The sequence below is a fragment of the Macrobrachium rosenbergii genome, chromosome 42 (assembly GCF_040412425.1).
Source record: "Macrobrachium rosenbergii isolate ZJJX-2024 chromosome 42, ASM4041242v1, whole genome shotgun sequence".
NCBI classification, from domain to species: Eukaryota; Metazoa; Arthropoda; class Malacostraca; order Decapoda; family Palaemonidae; genus Macrobrachium; species Macrobrachium rosenbergii.
In genome coordinates this window covers 44,653,822-44,676,321 of record NC_089782.1, presented here as the reverse complement: position 1 = coordinate 44,676,321, position 22,500 = coordinate 44,653,822, and the positions used below count along the sequence as shown (strand labels likewise).

Genomic DNA, 22,500 nt, shown 5'->3' with positions numbered 1-22,500 from the left:
CTTCAATCAATGGTCTTTAATATTCGTTTGTGGCCCTTTTCACGTTTCCATGTCGCAATGTTTTGATAATTTCGAAAACTAGTTCTCATCTGCTGTTTCTTCCGTTTACAGGAATTACAAGGAACCAAGTGAGTGGACGAGATTCCTCGGTGAGGTGATATCTACGAGAACACAAATAATCTGTTTGTTGAGGTAATACTTAGGTAATACAAAGGTCATCAGGTGACCGTTCCCCAAGTTTGAAAAAAAGTGCAGTTCTTTCAGTGACAGAAAAGTGTGATTTGTAAATTCTTTATAAAAAAATATTATAAATATGATTGAATAGTTCAGTGTGTGTTATTTCTGCCATCTTCATGATTTAGAAAATCTAATAATGTCAAATATGATTGCTAAAATTTTAACATAAATTGTGATATTATAATGTATTAAAAATAAATGAAAAATAGACATCTAGTAATCTAGTAATTGCAACTCTCGTTACCCAAAATACTAACAACTATTATATACCTGATACATGTTAATGAAGTATTGCATAATGCATTTGGAGTTATAAATCTGAACGCAAAAGAAACCAAAAGGTAACTAACGGAAAACAAACTAATATTATTGGTTACGCCAAATAAAAAAAAAGCATGCTCTGTTATTCAAGTTTAGTGCAGAAAAAATGAAAAGAACATTTACGTAGCAAACCATAAAAAAAACCGTGTGATTTATAAGAAAATATTAATTCGCCTCAAATAACGCACAGAAAATCCAACTGAAGCCAAGCATTAAACAAACATCCAGGTAAAAAGAAAACCAAAATCCGAAAAAAAGCGAAGTAAGCAGTTTTCTCGTGCGAACGATCCTCACACCTCAGCAGGACACAGACACCATGTCGTCAGTCACCAGTCCTACCTACACGGCCACGGAGACGACCTACATCCTGCAGGACCCTGCAGGAGCCCAACAGCCGCCCAAGCCCGAGGTGAGTGTTTTGGTCGACTGACTCATTCGCTTGACTGGAGGCACAATAACGGTGGTCATTGACGCCGGGTATAATGGCCCCTGTTAATTTCCTCCCTGTTGCAACTTTAGGATAAATGCTATGAACGTCTTATGTAATACTTGGACAAACTATTGGAAGTAGGATGCCTTGACTTTGGGGGAATGGGTCCCTTCAAAGGCCCACAACTACTGTGTTTCCTTAATTTCATCTTACTTCGTAGATCAAAATGGTGAATACAACACACACACACACACACACACACACACACACACACACACACACACACACACACACACACACACATATATATATATATATATATATATATATATATATATATATATATATATATATATTAAGCCAAGGCCACAGGAAAAATAAAAGAAAGAGTACCAAGCGCTTTCGTGTTATTTCAACACGAAAATGTGTTGAAATAACAAGAAAGCGCTTGGTACCATTTTTTCTGTGGCCTTGGCTGAAATATATTGTCACGCGCTATTTTGTGACATATTTGCATATATATTTATATACAGTATATATATGTGTGTGCGTATATATATGCATATATATATATATATATATGCATATATATATATATATATATATAAATATATAAATACATGCATCAAATAAAGATATTAGTATATATATATAAATTTCTATACACAAGGATAATATTTACATATTGTTCGTGTGTGTGTGAGCCTGTACATGCATCAAAGCAGATATTAGTATCCTTATAAAATTTCTATACACAAGGATAATATCTACACTTGTTTGTGTGTGTGTGTGAGAGAGAGAGAGAGAGAGAGAGAGAGAGAGAGAGAGAGAGAGAGAGAGAGAGAGAGAGAGAGAACTTCATTGGAAACAAAATGGTTTGTTTCTTTCTCTATCTCAGTCTCTTCTGGAATGAAACTTTGATAAAACTCCACCTTTCATTAAAGACACTGCTGCATATAATAAATAGGTTTTATGAAGGTAGTTTATTTTTGCTGTTAATTTTATCGTTTCTGTCATACTTGTCCTGGCTATTATAATCATGAGAGGATATTCACTCAAATCAACTTTATAACTTATATATATACTGTATATCTATATATATATATATATATATATATATATATATATATATATATATATATATATATATATATATATATGTACATATATGAATTAGGTGTTATCAACTTTATAATAATTACTATAATCATAATAACAAATATGATTTTTAGCCTCCTTAAAAAGATATTTTCACACTGATTGTCAACTAATGACTGGGAAATGTGTTTTAACTCGATAAACATGAGATAATGACTCTCTCTCTCTCACCATATATATATATATATATATATATATATATATATATATATATATATATATATATACATATTATATATATTTGACTGTATACATATATACATATATATATATATATATATATATATATATATATATATATATATATATATATATATATATATATATATAAATATATATATATGTATATAATATATATATATATATATATATATATATATATATATACAGTCAAACCGATAACAATAACTACTGATAATAATTCGTAACGTCATAACACCCAAACTAGAATAAAAAAAAAAAGCAAATATAAATACACACATCTGTTAATACAAATCTTGATATTATTAGTCGCACGCAATCCAACTTCACTATAACAAGAAGAGATAAGGACTCAAAAAAAAAAAAAAAAAAAATAGCATCCATTATTTCCGCCACAAATCAAAACCGCAATTGAACAAAAGTTTTCATGTCGTTCTATCTGCATATACATTAAGAGGAATAGCGCCCATCTTTCTCAATTCAAAACCTAGAGATATTTGTTTCCACTTTATTACAACGACTTTAACAGAGGCATATAACGAAGTTCTACAGATTATAAAAAGGCATAAATCAGTTCCACAGACTTTAGTGGAAACAAAAGAAGTTCTGCATATTTAGTAAAAACACAAGAGAAACTCCACAGACTCTACCAGAAACACAAAAGAAGTTCCACAGACTTTCGTAAAAACACAAAAGAAGTTCCACAGACTTTATGAGAAACACAAAAGAAGTTCCACAGACTTTCTGTAAATACAAAAGAAGTTCCACAGACTTTATTAAAAACACAAAAGAAGTTCCACAGACTATGAGAAACACCAAAGAAGTTCCACAGACTTTCGTAGAAACACAAAAGAAGTTCCACAGACTTTAGCAGAAACACAAAAGAAGTTCCACAGACTTTAGTAGAAACACAAAAGAAGTTCCGCAGCATATAACAGAGGCACACAAAGAAGTTCTAAATTATAAAGGGGGGCACAAAAGAAGTTCCATAAAGCAGAAACACGAGAGAAGTTCCGCAGAGTATAACAGACACATAACGAAGTTCTAGACTACAATTCCACAACCTATCATAACGGCTTAAACGAACTTCCACATCCCATATTAGAGGCGAAAACGGAGTTCCACACACATTAGGGGCATGTAACGAAGTTCCACAGACATCAGGGATATATAATTAGTTCCACAGACTATAACAAGAGGCACAACACGAAACGCCACAGCCTACAATACAGGCAAAGAACGAAGTTCCACTGACTATAGTACAGGCATAAATGAAATTCCACGCCATACAATAGGGGCATATAATGAAGTTCCACAGACTACAATAGGGTGCATATATCGATATTCCATCTATAACTGAGGCATAAACGAAGCACCACGAACTAAAATGAGGAATATAACGAAGTAACGCAGACTAATAGCAACATAAGAAAAAGAAACTCACCATATTAAAACAAAGGTAAAGAATGAAGTTCCACTAAATGCCACAGAAGCATAAACGAACTTCCCCAATGAAAGAAGTTCCACAAACTATAACAAAGGCACGAACGAAGTTCCTCAATCTATAAGTCATATAACGACATTCCACAAATGCAACTAAAATTATTCAATACTTATGCACTCTACACTTTCACTACCCACATAATGTCTCATTGCCGCTAGCAACTCTTTGCTAAGAACTGTGGCAAGTTTCATTAACGCTATTATATCAACGATGCCATTATTTCTCTTAAAGTAGAAGGCTCTCTGCAGTGAGGCAAGAGCCCCCGGGCCCCCTATCCTACCCACTCCCCATAACCACCACTCAGCTGATGCCATCGGATCACGTGACGTTGAATTCCAACTCGCGGGTTTATTTTGGGAAAACCGACAATGCACTTATGCTTTTTTCCCTTCATTATTTTCTACTTTTCCTTCTTCTTCCCCTCCTTCTTCTTCTTCTTCTTCTTCTTCTTCTTCTTCCTCTTCTTCTTCTTCTTCTTCTTCTCACTAATGGGTCTTCTGACCTTTGGACGCATACCCTCTTTTATTTTTATTTATTTTTTTTATTTTAATTACTTTTTAGGTATTTTTATTTATTTTCTATTAAGTTTTTCTGTTATTTTTCTCCTTTTGATCATTATAAGGTCGTATATGTTTTGGAGGATCGCTGGTTATATCAATCAACGCTTAACTTGCATCTATAACCACGATAAAAGAATATTTGTCTGTCAATTCAAAATCACAATTGCACTGTTAATTACTAATCCTCCAAACAGACACACAAATATACTTACTACTACCACTATTACTAACATACTATTTCTGCTTAAATATATACCTCTAGGTGCAAGTATAACGAGGCGCATATTACAGCAGACGCTACTTACTAGGTTACTTTAACCACCAGCATTGATAATGCTGCTAGTTAAAATAATGCAGTAAGTAGTATGTATTGTAATATGCACCTCATTAAACTTGTACAATGAGCAGTATAATATAAGAGAACGAGTATATTATCCATGAGAACCATAAATAAAGCTTTGACATAAAATTAACTGCAACGTTTCTCGAATTAATGCAAAAGATCATTAAACGACTAAGCATTAAACAGAATGGCCCAATGGAGGACGTGAAATAAATATAGCAATCGATATGAACTCTAAAGGGGCGAGATTAAAAGAACTCGAACATCTAATCAAGAAACCATTTATTCTGATGTGAAGGGAGGGTGATAATCTATACGTGCAAAGGAAAAATGTGATTATTACACTTCAATAAGACCTAAATATTAACGGGGAGTTGTGACGCCACTGAAGACGCGAGTTATATACGAGATACATAGTCTATAAACTAATTTATACAACACACATATTATATATATAAAAATATATGGCAAAAGCCAGAAGGAAATAATAAAAGGCATCAGTACCAGGCGCATTCATGTATTTAATGTACACATCTTCAGGGTACAGTTGAGTTAGTAGCAGAAAACTCAGACAGCTGGTGCCCTTAACCACCATGGATAAATTTAAAGTACTTTACGCCTGGGTTTCGACGTAATACATTATTTCCACGTGACTTTGGGAGAAAATAGTTACGGTCGTCTCGATTTCACGGATTCACAGATTAAAGGAAAAGGTTCAGAAAACCAATTAACTGAGATTCTGGTCTGGAAGGCTATGACCCTGCAACTGCAATGCGCTGCAGCCAAATTTTGGTGAAAAGTTCAATGTAGGTTCCAAACTGAAACTGCCAACGTATAGTACAACTGTCTGGGAGGAGAAATTGCACTATACACATGTAAATGCACAAAAACTTTCTCACATACATAAGCACTTAATAGATATATTTCTATTAATTAACACCAAGTATAAACACACACACACATATATATATATACATTAAAACACACACATATAAATATATATATATAATATATATATATATATATATATATATATATATATATATATATATATATATATATATATATATATATATATATATATATATATACTGTATATATGTATCACTTTAGTAATGTTCTCTTAAAACTTACTGCGTCCTGGTTGATCAAAAGAGTGAATTAGGTAGCTAGTATGTACGTCAACTGTGGAGAATACTACTACAGCTAGAATAGTACGAGGCTAACAACCTCATCCCAAAAGGTGGCCAATAAAAAGAAAACATCTCCTGGAGCCACCTCATTTAGAGAAAAAGCTTAGTATATAGTTAAAAAAAATTATTGACATATAATTACCATAAATTTGTTTTTACACCATATACAGTATATATATTTGTATACACAAACACACACTATATATACAAATATATAAATATATATATATATATATATATATATAATATATATATAATATATATATATATATATATATATATATATATATATATATATATATATATATATATATATATATATATATATATATAAATATATAAATATATATATATATATATATATATATATATATATATATATATATATATATATATATATATATATATATATATATATATATATATATATATATATATATATATATATATATATATATATATATTTATAGAATAGCCTGTTTTAATCAAGGTACCTCATACCTAATTGAGCGACGACCACACCTGGATCTATTCAGTTCCACGCGATGCCCTCAAAAGCACCGAGCGAGGGACAATGGCATTAGATCGCAAATGATTTCTCTCGGGGCACTTCGCACAGAGGATTAACCAGAGCCATTATGCAGGTGCTCAAGCTCATTCTCTCTCTCTCTCTCTCTCTCTCTCTCTCTCTCTCTCTCTCTCTCTCTCTCTCTCTCAGAACCATTATGCAAGAGCTCATGCCTATTCTCTCTATCTGTCTGTCTCTCTCCCTACAAGAACCATTATGCAAGAGCGCAGCCCTATTAATTCCCTCTCTCTCTCTCTCGCTCTCGCTCTCACTCTCTCTCTCTCTCTCTCTCACTTTTTCCCTCTTCCTCCTCCCTAACACCCCTATACTCTCTCTCACTCTCTCTCTCTCTCTCTCTCTCTCTCTCTCTCTCTCTCTCTCTCTCTCAGAACCTTTATGCAAGAGTTCATGCCCATTCTCTCTCTCTCTCTCTCTCTCTCTCTCTCTCTCTCTCTCTCTCTCTCTCTCTCTCTCTCACTTTTTCCCTCTTCCTCCTCCCTAACACCCCTATACTCTCTCTCTCTCTCACTCTCTCACTTTTTCCCTCTTCCTCCTCCCTAACACCCCTATACTCTCTCTCTCTCTCTCTCTCTCTCTCTCTCAGAACCTTTATGCAAGAGTTCATGCCCATTCTCTCTCTCTCTCTCTCTCTCTCTCTCTCTCTCTCTCTCTCTCTCTCTCTCTCTCTCTCCCCCAGAACCATTACGCAAGAGCTCATGCCTATTCTCTCTCTCTCTCTCTCTCTCTCTCTCTCTCTCCCCAGAACCATTACGCAAGAGCTCATGGCTATTCTCCCTCTCTGTGTGAAGTTTTTGATGAATGGGAATGGGATGGCAACCCCTCCCATCCTTCCACCGTCCAAGGTTAGTGTTCTCCCATTCATCACTATTGCAATAGCCTTTCTATCTCACTATCTCGGCCCTTCTTCCTCCCCACCCCCCTACCCAACAACTCCAACGGCTTCCCCTCCATCCCCAACCCCTCCTATCATCCCACATAAGAGAAAAACACAAATATGGTAGTGAATAAATATATAAAGATATAAACTAGGTTGGGGTTGTATAGTTAAGATGCGTCATGCAAATACGAACAGTACACCGGGAATGGAAACGACAGTAATTAAGATAAAAACGAAGATAATGTATAATTACTGAACCATGGTGAACAAAAACGAAAAGTAATTGATCTCAGAGGCACAGAAGTGCTCAGTAACTAATATCTGTTATATAATACTGTGAAAGATAAACAAAGCAGATGTTATATAATATTGTGAAAGATCAACAAAGCAGACACAAGGTAAGAAAATAATTTTTAATAAAAAAATAAAATTTTAGACGCTTATCGCAATCACGAGCTTAAAGAATTAGCCAGAGGTAGAGATTCGTTCTCAACAAACACGTTCAAGAAATGGAGAATGGTATACGATGTGATATCAAGATGATACGAAAAAAAGCAGGAAAAGTGAGAGAGAAAAATTATATATATATATATATATATATATATATATATATATATATATATATATATATATATATATATATATATATATATATATATATATATATATATATATATATATATATATATATATATATATATATATATATATATATATATATATATATATATATAAATAATCAACACACAATCACATGTGGAACAGAAATGAATTTTCTACTCACATCAGGATCGAACCCAGATATTCAACTGAAAGACAAGACCGCTGCCAACCAGGCCACACAAGTCATAAAAGAAGTTGGAACCTAAGTTCCACTGTACCTAAGGCTTTACCTAGGCAGGCTAACTACCTTGCATACCAGCGTGTTTTCTCCAATTTCCCGACTCGGCAGTGAGGGTAGCCTGTCCAGATAAAGCCTTAGGTACAGTGGTACTTAGGTTCCAACTTCTTTTATGACTTGTGTGGCCTGGTTGGCAACGGAATTGTCTTTCAATTGAAAGACCTGGGTTCGATCCTGAAGTGAGTCAGAAATTTATATATATATATATATATATATATATATATATATATATATATATATATATATATATATATATATATATATATATATATATATATATATATATAGAGAGAGAGAGAGAGAGAGAGAGAGAGAGAGAGAGAGAGATCACGTATAGACAACATGGAACGAGACAGCAGGAACTAGAAAAAAAATTACTCTTCAAAAGAAATAACTCGAGCGCCCAAGAAATGTTTGTCATCCTATTAGCTCTGTTATCCTTTACAATCTGGAAAAAAAAGTCTGTCGTTAAATTTCCCATTACGGTATACCTCTTATTTTTTTAAGTCAGCTTACAGGGAACTGTTTGTAAAGTCGGGGATGGAGTATTTAAGAGAAAAGAAAATACCGTGGAAATTAATATTAGAAGTCATGAAAGAGCATGTTTCCTTAGAATACAAATAGTAATATAGTTTACAGTTTTTAAATGGATTGTGCCAGTAAACATCTGTCCTGCCCTGCAGTGCAAACCAAAGTTTTCTCGTAGGTGAGTCGATGATGCTACTGGTCAGATTGAAAACATACCAAGTTAAATCACCTTGGGCAATAAATTTACAATTTGGAAACATCTACTCAAAAATGCTGTAGGTAACCATTGCAAAAATTCTTTTATTCGAAATATTCTGAATCTCATCTGCACTCCTCTTAAACTGAGCATGGACGAGCTTTTTAACCCTCATACAATATACTAATAATAATAATGAAAAATACAGCACCAACGCACTAATAATAATAATGAAAAATGCACCACAACTCATAAGGGTCCATCATCTCCTTCTTAAACACTTCTCTATTTCTTTTTTTTTTTTTTCTTATTTCCTCCTCTTCAGCCCTTTCCCTTCCCTTATTTCACCCCTTCTTCCTCCCCAGTCATCTGTTTACTGCCAGACACCGAGGACCTTATTCCAATTCGACTTCCTTCGACGCTCTCCATCGACCCAAAGGCTCCCCCAGATCTCCCTTTCGTCCCAGTTTTCGTGAAAGGGTGAATGACCGGCTCAAGAGAAAATTAATCTCGGTGATTCCTAATTTCAATACCATTGGAAGGACGACGTCTGGGTTTAGCATTCTCTCCCCCTACGCCCCAACCCCAACCTTCTTTTTTTATTTCCCTTCCTTCTCTTCTTCTTTTTTTAACGTCTTTCCTCGCCACCCATTTGTTCTAATCCGTGAGATATCGAGCTTTCGGAATCCCACGAATTCCTCCTTTAATTAAGCAGTCCCCCAGACGATTCGCCTTCGATTCCCGTTTTCTTTAACTGGCGCTGGTGGGTTTCTGGACTCAAAATGAACTACAGCTGCTCGCACCTGACGGCAAAGGTTTGTTGCACGGTTTAAAGACGATTTTCTCTTTAACCGGACAGGAGAGAATTGCATCACGACACAGTAATGGAAGTCTTCTTGCATAGGGATTAATTTTCATTAATCAGTACACATATATACATATATGTATATATATATACTGTATATATACATATATATATATATATATATATATATATATATATATATATATATATATATATATATATATATATTTACATATGTATATATATATATATTTATATATATATATATATATATATATATATATATATATATATATATATATATATATATATATATATATACACTGAGAGAGAGAGAGAGAGAGAGAGAGAGAGAGAGAGAGAGAGAGAGAGAGATTACGAAGAAAACAAGCTCTTGTTATTCCTCCAGATGATCGTCTTCTCCAGATCATCAAAGCGGCATCCCTTTTAACTTCATATCCCTCCTGCAGAGTTCAAAGAGATAGGCACCTTCATGCCCTCACCTTTTTCAAAGACCTAGATTAGAAAAAGCAAAAAAAAAAAAAGATACGCTACAGATCTAATGCTAGAGAGAAGGAAACCTGTTGCTGTAGCGGGAAAATATTGAAATATGAGAGAGAGAGAGCTTGGAGTCTGCCTTGTATCACAAGCACGGGTAAAGGGGAAATGGTTAACCGTGGCAGGAAACGCTTAGACGTTATAAAATGTTGCCGAAACTTGCAACAGACCTTGGAGAAAGCAGGATTGATTTATTAATAGATTTTAGGCATACGTGCCAAGCACTAGGGCAACTAAGGCCATTCAGCGCTGAAATCGAAATTAAAAGTAAAAGCTTTGAAAGGTGTAACAGGAGGAAAATCTCGCAGTTGCACTATGAATCAATTGTTGGGAGAGGGTGGACAGTAAGAAGGAAGAAAGGGAATATGAACGGAGGTACAGTAAAAGGAATGAAAGCAGTTGCAGCTAGGGGCCGAAGGGACGCTGCAAAGACCCTCAAGTAATACCTACATTGCACCGCATGAGGTGCACTGACGGCACTACCCCACTAAGGGAGAAGAAAGCAGGAGCAATGGGTCACAATGAGGCCTGAAAACCTAAGGTTAGTACCAACACTGTGGATAGAAGCTCAAACCTTCCTATAGAGAAAGGTGTCGCTTAACTTGCTTGTCTGTTAAATTCCATCTACGAAAACACGATCAGACACGAGAGAGAGAGAGAGAGAGAGAGAGAGAGAGAGAGAGAGAGAGAGAGAGAGAGAGAGAGAGAGAGAGAGAGAGAGATTATGTTGTGAAGTGTTAATAAGTGATAAGAAAAAATTATCTGTAGTTATCAGTATGAGGTTAATGGTTAATGACAATATAATGAGAGAGAGAGAGAGAGAGAGAGAGAGAGAGAGAGAGAGAGAGAGAGAGAGAGAGAGAGAGAGAGATTATGTTGTGAAGTGTTAATAAGTGATAAGAAAAAATTATCTGTAGTTATCAGTATGAGGTTAATGACAATATAATGTGTGTGTGTGTGAGAGAGAGAGAGAGAGAGAGAGAGAGAGAGAGAGAGAGAGAGAGATTATGTATGTTGAAGTGTTAATAAGTGATAAGAAAAAATTATCTGTAATTATCGGTATGAGGTTAATGACATAATGTGTGTGTGAGAGAGAGAGAGAGAGAGAGAGAGAGAGAGAGAGAGAGAGAGAGAGAACTGGGTTAAACGAGCCAGAAATCAATTTTCGTCGGCAGAATGGGAAGAAAAACGTTGCTATAAACTTCAGAAAACCCTTGACGCTATTATATAGTGACATCAATATAATTGATGGCTCATTAAACGCAGCATCCACCGACGTTTGAGTACCTAAAATTTCATTCACAAGATATGAGTCGGAACGACTCCTTTATAAACCTCCTGGAAGTAAGAGTGACCGGATTATATAGTAGAGCACAGAAATCTAAGGGATCGGTATATGTGCGCGAGTGTGTGTGTATGTGTGTGTGGGTGTGTGTGTGAGTGTGTGTGTGTGTGTGTGTGTGTGTGTGTGTGTGTAGGTGTAACAATGAGAAGAGAGGGAAGATTGTTCAACTTACTAAAGTCATGTTACAAATGGCCTTTCATTCACAAAAAAATTAATGCATATCTATCAACATATGCATATACACATAATTCATATATATATGTATGTATATATACATATATTTATAGACATAGATATACTGTATAAATAGATATAAATGTATAACATATATATAGACAAATTGATTAATATATATTAAATGAACGATAAAAAGTGCAACCTAAGAACAAAGACCAAACAGAAAACAAACACTTTATAAAAGAAGAAAACGGAAGCGCAGTCTATTCATAAATGAACCATAAATGAAATTTTTATTATCAAGGAAAAAGCCAGACAGTTCATGGACGCCCACCGCTATACTCCTTTGTCTCTCGTTATTAAAAAAATAAAAAAATTCATGTCGCCGTCATAACTCTCCGGATGTCATAGAACACAGTTATGAAGGTCGTGCCGCGACCTCTAAACACGCTCATAGCTTTGCGTAATTGGACCTCGAAAGGACCTTATAAGCGATTTATGTAGTTCAGGGTCTAGAGGGGAGTATATCCTTCGCTTTTTCTTGTCTTCGGTGGGATTATAGAATTTAGGCCAAGGGCAGAGCGCTGGGACCTGTGAGGTCATTCAGCACTGAAAAGGAAATTGACAGTAGAAATGTTTGAAAGGTGTAGCAGGAGGAAAACCTCGCAGTTGCACTATGAAATAATCGTTAGGAGAGGGTGGATACCAAGATGGAAGAAAGAGAATATGAATGGAGTGACAGTAAAAGAAATGAAAAGGGTTGCAGCTAGGGGGCAAAGGGACGCTGCAAAGAACCTTAAGTAATGCCTACAGTGCACCGCGCGAGGCGCACTGACAGCACTACCTCCATTAGGAGCTTGTCTTTGGTAGGTATTCTTATTGATATATCATTTAAAAAAACAACTCAGGATACGACTTCTATCTCGATCTTTGTCTCCTCTTCTCTGGTAATCATTCTTGTACGCTCATACTCGAGATGTTATCAACAGTATCTCTGCATTTTTCTTTTCATGGCTTATCCCAAGCGTCATTTATGATGCCAATTTTAAAATCAATTTACAATGACATCGACCGCAAAATCCTAAAGAAGGCTAGATTCAAAAGCCCTCATCTCCCTTAATCCTAAAAGGTACAACCAGTTTAGACTCCTTCAACAAAAAGTCGGAGAGATCTGACTTCCAGACTATGAATGTGGGGAGAAACTCGCGTGTTGACAACGAGTGAATATAAGTTCATCATCACCATACGCAGTACCTCCAGCAACGACACTATTTCCCTCAAAACGGACTTAGAAAGTATTTTACGTCTTCCTCACTCATAAAAAAATACCATGTTGTTTTGGCCACTCAGGCGAAGCACGTAGATGAATTAATAAATCGTCTTCTGGCAATTCTTCCTTATTTTCAGCCCCAAGTCATGGTATATTCATAGATCCACCCAGAGAACTTTTATGGAATGACTTTCCTCCATCCATTTTCCGGAGCGAAAACTATATACACACACACACACACACACACACACACACACACACATATATATATATATATATATATATATATATATATATATATATATATATATATATAGAGAGAGAGAGAGAGAGAGAGAGAGAGAGAGAGAGAGAGAGAGAGAGAGAGAGAGATAGATAGATAGATAGATAGATAGATATACACACACAAATATATAATATATATATATATATATATATATATATATATATATATATATATATATATATATATATATATATATATATATATATATATATGACTATTTATCACATCACCGTGATTCATATACAATCAGAAAGCTACAAACGTCTTTAATATCCACATTTCTACTCGGAAATTTAATATCCAATTCACTCTACCTCGAAATAATATATTTTCATCTCCCATCATCTCACCCGTCGAACTCAGGTTTTTTGCGTTTGGAGGCGATATCCACCACCTCTGCCATGTTGACCGTGTAGTACAAACGTCGTTTGTCGCACGGTAATAGCCATATTATACCGAAGGGACTGATTTATCACATCACCGTGATCAACATCAGAGGTGGGTGGATATCCAAACAATCACCTGAGTTCGACGGGTGAATGCTAGAAACGTCGACTGGTTAATGTCAATTCAGTCCTGATTATCGTCCGTCGCTGGTTCGACCCCAATAATATATTTTAACATATATGAAAATGTTACCGAAGAGTGAATTGATATTAAAGGACGTTTTAGTTGATTGTGATAAATAGTCATAAATAGTATGGCTACGTGCGACAAACGCACTACACGGTCAACATGGCAGAGGTGGGTGGATATCGTCTCCAAACGCAAAACACCTGAGTTCGACGGGTGAGATGATGGGAGATGTTATTCACTTATACCTCTCTTGTGGCCGACTGGTTAGTGTGTCACTGTAGTCCTGATTCCTCGTCCGTCGCTGGTTCGACCCCACGGGACGGTGGACTTGAAAATATATTATCAACTAAATATTAAAGGACCCCTGATTGTATATGAAACATATGAACGGTCAATATGGCAGAGGTGGGTATTTCTCCAAACGCAAACACCTGAGTACGAGTGAGATGATGGGGATATTAATAGGACGTTAGTTTGTAGTCCTGATTCTCGTCCGTCGCTGGTTCGACCCACGGGACGGTGGACTTATTATCAATATGAATCATTTCCGAAGTAGAGTGATGTGATAAATAGAATCACGGTGATGTGATAAATATGGCTACGTGCGACAAACGCACTACACGGTCAACATGGCAGAGGTGGGTGGATATCGTCTCCAAACGCAAAACACCTGAGTTCGACGGGTGAGATGATGGGAGATCACTTATACCTCTCTTTATTCACTGGTTAGTGTGTCATAGTCCTGATTTTCTTGTGGCCGACTGGTTAGTGAAAATATATTATGTCACTGTAGTCCTGATTCCTCGTCCGATGTGCTGGTTCGCGACAAACGCCCACGGGACATGGTTGACTTATTATCAACTAAAAATTCCCCTTGATGGGAGGTAACATACCTTCTTGTGAAAATATATTATTTTCCGTCGCTGGGTAGAGTTGACTTATTATCAACTAAAAAGGACGTTTGTATTATTTCTGATTATATATATATATATATATATATATATATATATATATATATATATATATATATATATATATATATATATATATAAGCCCCAGTGAGGCGTGGCAAGCAGATCAGAAGTAAATACCACACACATACACACAGACACAAACACACACACACACACACACACACACACAACAATGGGGAACCACAAGACTTAGGAAAGACCAAAGCCTAGCAGTAAGCCAAGAAAATTACCGGTTTCCAAAGTAAGATCTACTGCGCAGGCAGCGGGTTAGTACGTGATATCAATACGTAATATCAAATCAGCTTATTATTATTATTATTATTATTATTATTATTATTATTATTATTCAGAAGATGAAACCTACTCATATGGAACAGGCCCACAGGGGTCATTGACTTGAAATTCAAGCTTCCAAAGAATACTGTGTTCATTCATTAGGAAGAAGTAAGAGGAGAGAGGAGGTAAAGTGAAATACAGAAAGAAGAGATCCAACTTATTAAAAAGAAAAAAATAATAAAATAACAAATAGACAAAAACGTATCAAAATGAAAGGAGAATAGAATTAGGAAATAATGCATTGCACTTTCGCTTGAACTTCCCAAGTTCCAATTGCACGGCATCATCTGGGAGGAGTGAATGAAGAATGAAGAAAATTCGTCTGCGAGGGGCAATTTCACTGCAGACCAACAAGGCGAGAGATCTTCTTCCTTTTGCTTCGGCGGAATTGGTATTGCGAAGCTGCATTCTTACAGTTCACTCGCTGTTCCAAACATTTCTCAGATTATTGTGTCCAGAATTATTGGCCCCCATCTCAGGGAGAGAGAGAGAGAGAGAGAGAGAGAGAGAGAGAGAGAGAGAGAGAGAGAGAGAGAGAGAGAGAGAGAGTATGCTACTTCAAACTGAACAGTCTTCATCACAGAGATCAAATGAAAGAACATACATTTAATGAGAGAGAGAGAGAGAGAGAGAGAGAGAGAGAGAGAGAGAGAGAGAGAGAGAGAGAGAGAGAGAGAGAGAGAGAGAGAGAGAGAGAGAGAATTTTAATACAGCAAAAGACTGAGCTTGTTGTTCCAAACTGAGCATTCTTTATCAGAGGGAGAGAAGATACTACACAAAAAGAAATCATCAGAGAGAGAGAGAGAGAGAGAGAGAGAGAGAGAGAGAGAGAGAGAGAGAGATTTCATTACAGCCAAAGAATGAGCATGTCAACTCCAAACTGAGCCTTCTTTATCAAAGGGATAGAAAGATTCTAAAAAACTTTCATCAGAGAGAGAGAGAGAGAGAGAGAGAGAGAGAGAGAGAGAGAGAGAGGACATTATTTCATTACAGTGAAAGACTGAAAATGCTACTTCAAACTGAACATTCTTCATCACAGGGAGAAAAAGATAGAACATCAAAGAGAGAGAGAGAGAGAGAGAGATAGAGAACAGTGAAAGACTGAAAACGCTACTTCAGACAACATTCCTCATCACAAGGAGAAAAAGACATAATATGAAAGAGAGAGAGAGAGAGAGAGAGAGAGAGAGAGAGAGAGAGAGAGAGAGAGAGAGAGAGAGAGAGGACATAATTTCATTACAGTGAAAGACTGAAAACGCTATTTCAAACTGAACATTCCTCATCACAGGGAGAAAAAGACAGAATATGCAGAATATGAGAGAGAGAGAGAGAGAGAGAGAGAGAGAGAGAGAGAGAGGACATGATTTCATTACAGTGAAAGACTGAAAACGCTACTTCAGACTGAACATTCCTCATCACAGGGAGAAAAAGACAGGATATGAAAGAGAGAGAGAGAGAGAGAGAGAGAGAGAGAGAGAGAGAGAGAGAGAGAGAGAGAGAGCACATTTCATCAAGGCGAATCATGTACGGTCAGTATGTCGCATCCTGGAAACCTTCAAACTAGGCTCGGCAATTTCGATTAACTCGCGAGATTACGGTTTTAGTCGGGCCCTTGTTCCCCGGCAGTGTTAACTCATCCCAGACACTCTCTCTCTCTCTCTCTCTCTGTGAAAAGCTTCGCGAATTCATCGGGTTTTCATCCGCTGAATCATCAGGTTTTCATCAAAGCGATGAGGCGTGGCGTTATCCTATTTTATTTGCAACGAGCTATATGGTAACGGATGCAATTGCGATAATGTTCATAGTTTTACCATTATTATCATTTGTAACAAGGGTATATTGTTAGGGTACAGGCGTAAAAAGCGCACTTTTGCAAAGGAAGGGACCACAGGCATGCAAACTAATATCATTATAATGGAAGGTACATCAATATATCAAATGCGCAACAAACACATAGATACATACATACATATATATATATATATATATATATATATATATATATATATATATATATATATATATATATATATATATATATATATATATATATACATATATAAGTCAACTGACAATAAACAGCAATTAAAACTGTTTAAAGGATTAACATAAAAACGTGAACAGTACGCAACGGAAGCCATTTTTTTTATTGTGGAATGATACAAGGAAGATAGGGCAGTGGCATAGCTCAAGATCTGAGAAAACTGATTATACAGTCACCACCCAGCTTAAGGCAACCATAAGACGCAATCGAGATGGCCCAGCAATCACAAACCGACATTCCAGCAAATTTGGCTACACATAAATATAATGAAATAGGCTGAATAAACTTTACTGCTATATAGTAGTTAATTAGTCTTAAATGAGAAACAAAAGGGTAGTTTTAGAGGAAGAGGAAACAACACTCATTGCTTCACTCTTCTTACTGCTGAGTCAAGGGGGGGGGGGGAGAATGTGTTCAAAAATCCAAGTCAAGGAAGGAGGATGCGTTAAAGAAATAGTTCCTAGTTAGGCGAGTGGGTTCCGTTCTCAGCTAGCACTCTGCTGGCTGCGAGTTCGAATCTCCGACCGACCAATGAAGAGGAATTCATTTCTGGTGATAGAAATTCATTTCTCGCTATAGTGTGGTTCGGATTCCACAATAAGCTGTAGGTCCCGTTGCTAGGTAACCAACTGATTCTTAGCCACGTAAAATAAATCTAATCCTTCGGGCCAGCCCTAGGAGAGCTGTTAATAAGCTCAGTGGTCTGGTTAAACTAAGGTATAATTAACTTGCTTCACACATGTAAGTTCTCGATTCAATTTTGCAGAGAACATACTCCCGTGGTTACGTGTGAGATACTTTCCTTCCGGACACCAGGAGAAAGGGCATCCAGCTGACAAAGTCAGTATTGCTTCTCTATTTCTCCACTCGTGCGATACGCTACAGTTACTTCCCCAAAAGTTACATAGTAAATATTACATCACACGCTATTGCCCTTTCTCCTCACACTAACAGACATTTTGTATCTTCAGTCACGATAACACTAATGTTTTCCAAACCAATTCATCAGGTACAATTAACTCGACACAACAAAACAGAACCGTAAAGCAGTAAAGGGGCATTTGCACATTATGTAAATTAATTACCTGAAACTAGACCCCATAATCTTTCTAGTGTCAGAAGATTTATTTCCTAAAAAAAAAAAGAAAAATAAACTCCATAAATATTTACTAAACAAAGGCAAAGTTTTGACAGCAAAGGACCTTCAAGTCGACAAAATATGATGCGTCAAGTTGAAACAATGAAAAAACTTCCTAACAAGGTTCCAAGAGACACAAGTTACCTTATTCCGAATGTTTCCCACATTTTTTTCCTTTATGTTTTCTTTTCGCTCTTGCTATATCTATCTATTCCTTCTCACACTTATCTGTTATCTATCTGTAAATGATATCCTTCAGCTAAGGCAATTGTGTCATTTAACATTTTGCCATTCATCGATTTCTCTTTTTCTTGAAATGAATTTTCACACACACACTATATATATATATATATATATATATATATATATATATATATATATATATATATATATATATATATATATATATGTGTGTGTGTGTGTGTGTGTGTGTGTGTGTATGTATATGTATATATATAAATATATATATATATATATATATATATATATATATATATATAATATATATATATATACATATATATATGTATATATATATAGTATATATATATATATGTAAATATATATATAGTGTATATATATATATATATATGTATATATATACATAGTGTGTATGTGTATATATAAATGTATACATGCCGCGTGTGCGTGTCCTAGAAAGCTCTTTTCAATGCACACAACCACAACAATTCGCAAAAAACAAGACAGAATCCATCAGGAAATAAAAGCTCCCGTATTTTCACAGCCAACAAGATTTTCTATCTGCCGGCAGACCGCTGATTTGGTCAGCCCGACGAAGAGCCGACAGCAACAGGTAATCCGCTGGAAGACAAGCACGGAGTTCGCTTTGTTAAAAGGGGAAAAAAAAAAAGATAAGGAAATCGGATCCGTTTCAAGTGCAAAATGAACTTTCGATCTACGTGAAATACATTCTCGCTGATAATAAACCAAATGATTCCCTGTATGTATATATGTTACGGTGAGACTGTGAAACTGAAATTTTCAGGGAATTCGTGAAATCAACAACTCAGGGACATTTGGTCCCCGAGGGGCTAGTACTAAACACGGCGAAACATGATGAATCACTGTTTCGCCGTGTTTAGCACTAGGCCGTCGGGGATCAAATGTTCCTAATTGAATTAGATGTCACGAATTCCCTGAAAATTTCAGGAATTTCGTGAAATCCTTGGTTTCACAGTCATACTGTAACATATGTATGTAGGTGTTAAATGGGTCAAGGTGATGGAATACCGACAGCTTCAGGGTAAGGACACGAGGTCAACGCCGCGACGTGCGAGTCTGGTGTATTTGAATTCCTCATGACCCGATTCAATGGACGCTCCAGCCCTTCCACCTGAAGGGTTGGAAATTCTCACCTGCCTCCAAAGTGGTCTGATTCATAACACCTTCAGTCTTTTTGGGAGAAGGTCTCTCTCTCTCTCTCTCTCTCTCTCTCTCTCTCTCTACTGTTAGCAGCTACCTTTTTTTTGGGGATAGGCTTATTCCTCATGCGCACGTTTTTTCTTTTTGAAACTTTAACCACAGGCCGGTGGTGGTCTATCCTATATCGTTGCCAGGGATGATTATAGCTAACTTTAATCTTAAATCAAATAAAAACTACTGAGGCTAGAGGGCTGCAGTTTGGTATGTTTGGTGATTGGAGGGTGGATGATCAACATACATATTTACAGCCCTCTAGCCTCAGTAGTTTTTAAGATCTGAGGGCGGACAGAAAAGTGCGGACAGAGAAAGCCAGCACGACAGTTTTCTTTTCAGTAACAAGCAAAACATGCGCCGAAGTTTCTTCGGGACAATCGAGTTTTCTCTACAGCATATAATACTGTATGCAACTCTCAGCCACGGCCCGGTGGTGGCCTGTGTTGTTGGTACCTCCAGGGTTGCCAGACGCACGATCATGGCTAACTTTAACCTTAAATAAAATAAAAACTACTGAGGCTAGAGGGCTGCAATTTGGTATGTTTGATGATTGGAGGGAAAATGATCAACACACCAATTTGCAGCCCTCTAGCCTCGGTAGTTTTTAAGATCTGAAGGCGGACAGAAAAAGAGCGGATGGACAGACAAATAGCCATCTCAATTGTTTCCTTTTACAGAAAACTAAAAAGGGAAATCGTTACTCTAACAGCTACATCCGCCAAGGAGATAAGCAGGTCATCTTCAAGACAGAGAAGTTCAGGAAATGTTAAGGTGACTTGGGGGGGGGAGTGGGGGGAGGTGTCCCACGGGGGAATTTCCTGGAATTTTCCGGCACTTTCCATGGCTAAGGATCTCAGCCAGTAGCTAAAACTTCTATTTATATTGTTGTTAAAAGAAAGTCGTTGTATTTAGTTTAAGATGTTAGACTTTAAATTGGCAGTAATGTTGGCCAACTGGTTTCAGTATTTGGGGGAAAAGATAATGCAAGATCCCTGAAGATGTGCACGTTTCTGTCTAGAAAACGAAGGTTAGGAAACCATCAAAACTTACATTAAAAATACCATCCCACACACACACACACACATCCAAAAGGCAAAATGAAATCCACCATCTTACGACACAGATGGACCGTGTCACCATCTGCAACGGAACCATCTGCTGAATACGACTCCTTCCGAAGAGTATCGACCCAGGATCAGAACAACCCATATGACAGTGCTCCAGACGCCGTTAATTAAGGCTAGAACAAACAAAAGGTCAACAGCAAGGAGGAACAACTAAGGGGATATCAGGTGGCGTGTTGCAACTTCCAGTTATATCCTCCGATTACGGGGGAGTTAATATTGCTTCTCGGTTTCGCCGCCGAAGAAAAGAAAATATACGAAGGGGTTGGTACGACCGCTCTGATTTTACACAAAAAGTGTACGAAGCTAGAGTTATCTACTTTTTACTTTTCATTTTTTTTCTCTCCCCCAAAACCCATGTTGATTTTATTAGAGTGACACGACTGAGAATTTTAATTTAATTCACTAACAGTTCTAAGGCAATTTACCTCCTTTTCACCATAGACAATCCATTAAACTGAAAAAGAGAGAAGATGCTTCGAAACTTTTTAAAACATTACCTTCAAATGCTCGAACATTTGGTTCGGTAACCTGAATATAATTGGGTAACCATCAGTTAACCCAGCTGTAAATAGGTACCAGCCTTTGCTGGAGTTAAGAAATAGGGCGTGGGGCTAACATCCTCACCCTTGCAGACTTGCTGGAAAACCGGATTGCTAGCACCCTCTAGCCCCATCCTTTCCATATAAGACAGAGGCTTATAGTAAAAATATCGTGTGTATATATATATATATATATATATATATATATATATATATATATATATATATATATATATACATATATATATATATATACATATATATATATATATATATATATATATATATATATATATATATATATATATATATATACTGTATATACATCTATAGACATACATATATATATATATATATATATATATATATATATATATATATATATATATATATATATATATATATATATATATATATATATATATATACATATATATATATATATATATATATATATAAGCCTTAAAAATATTACCAGACTGAACTTTTCCAATTCAAGTACAAGAACACATTTCTTTCATTCTGGAAGCTGAATAAATCATTACCCATAAAAGCCCTTTGCTGGCTGACAAATTTTCTAACTTTTTCCTGAGCTGTCCATCTGTCAAAGTGAAAGTTTTCAGTCCAATTTAAAACTTTAAGAAAAGCAAATTGAGGAAAATGTCCATTTCGATGTTTGGCTACTCCTAACGATTTAATATCAGTATAACAATATAAGGAGTTTTCTCTGCAAATAAAAGTTTCCTAAACCCAAAAATAAGAACCAATGTTTGTAAAATTACAAAAAAGACAAGGATTAAGTAATAAGTACAAGTGTTATGCAAAAAATAAAGTAGTTCGAATTAATTAA

At 36.0% G+C, this 22,500-nt stretch overlaps 2 protein-coding genes across 2 annotated transcripts in view; one reads left to right on the top strand and one right to left on the bottom strand.

The window, feature by feature from the left end:
- LOC136828377 (cathepsin L-like) overlaps nucleotides 1–22,500 on the bottom strand; it is a 316,355-nt gene that overhangs the window by 206,881 nt on the left and 86,974 nt on the right. The window lies entirely within an intron of this gene.
- LOC136828376 (putative sodium-coupled neutral amino acid transporter 11) overlaps nucleotides 737–22,500 on the top strand; it is an 81,409-nt gene continuing 59,645 nt past the window's right edge. Inside the window, exon 1 of the mRNA XM_067086341.1 lies at nucleotides 737–967. Coding sequence (XP_066942442.1) covers nucleotides 875–967 — 93 coding nt within the window. The 5' untranslated portion in view covers nucleotides 737–874. The remainder of the gene's footprint in view (nucleotides 968–22,500) is intronic.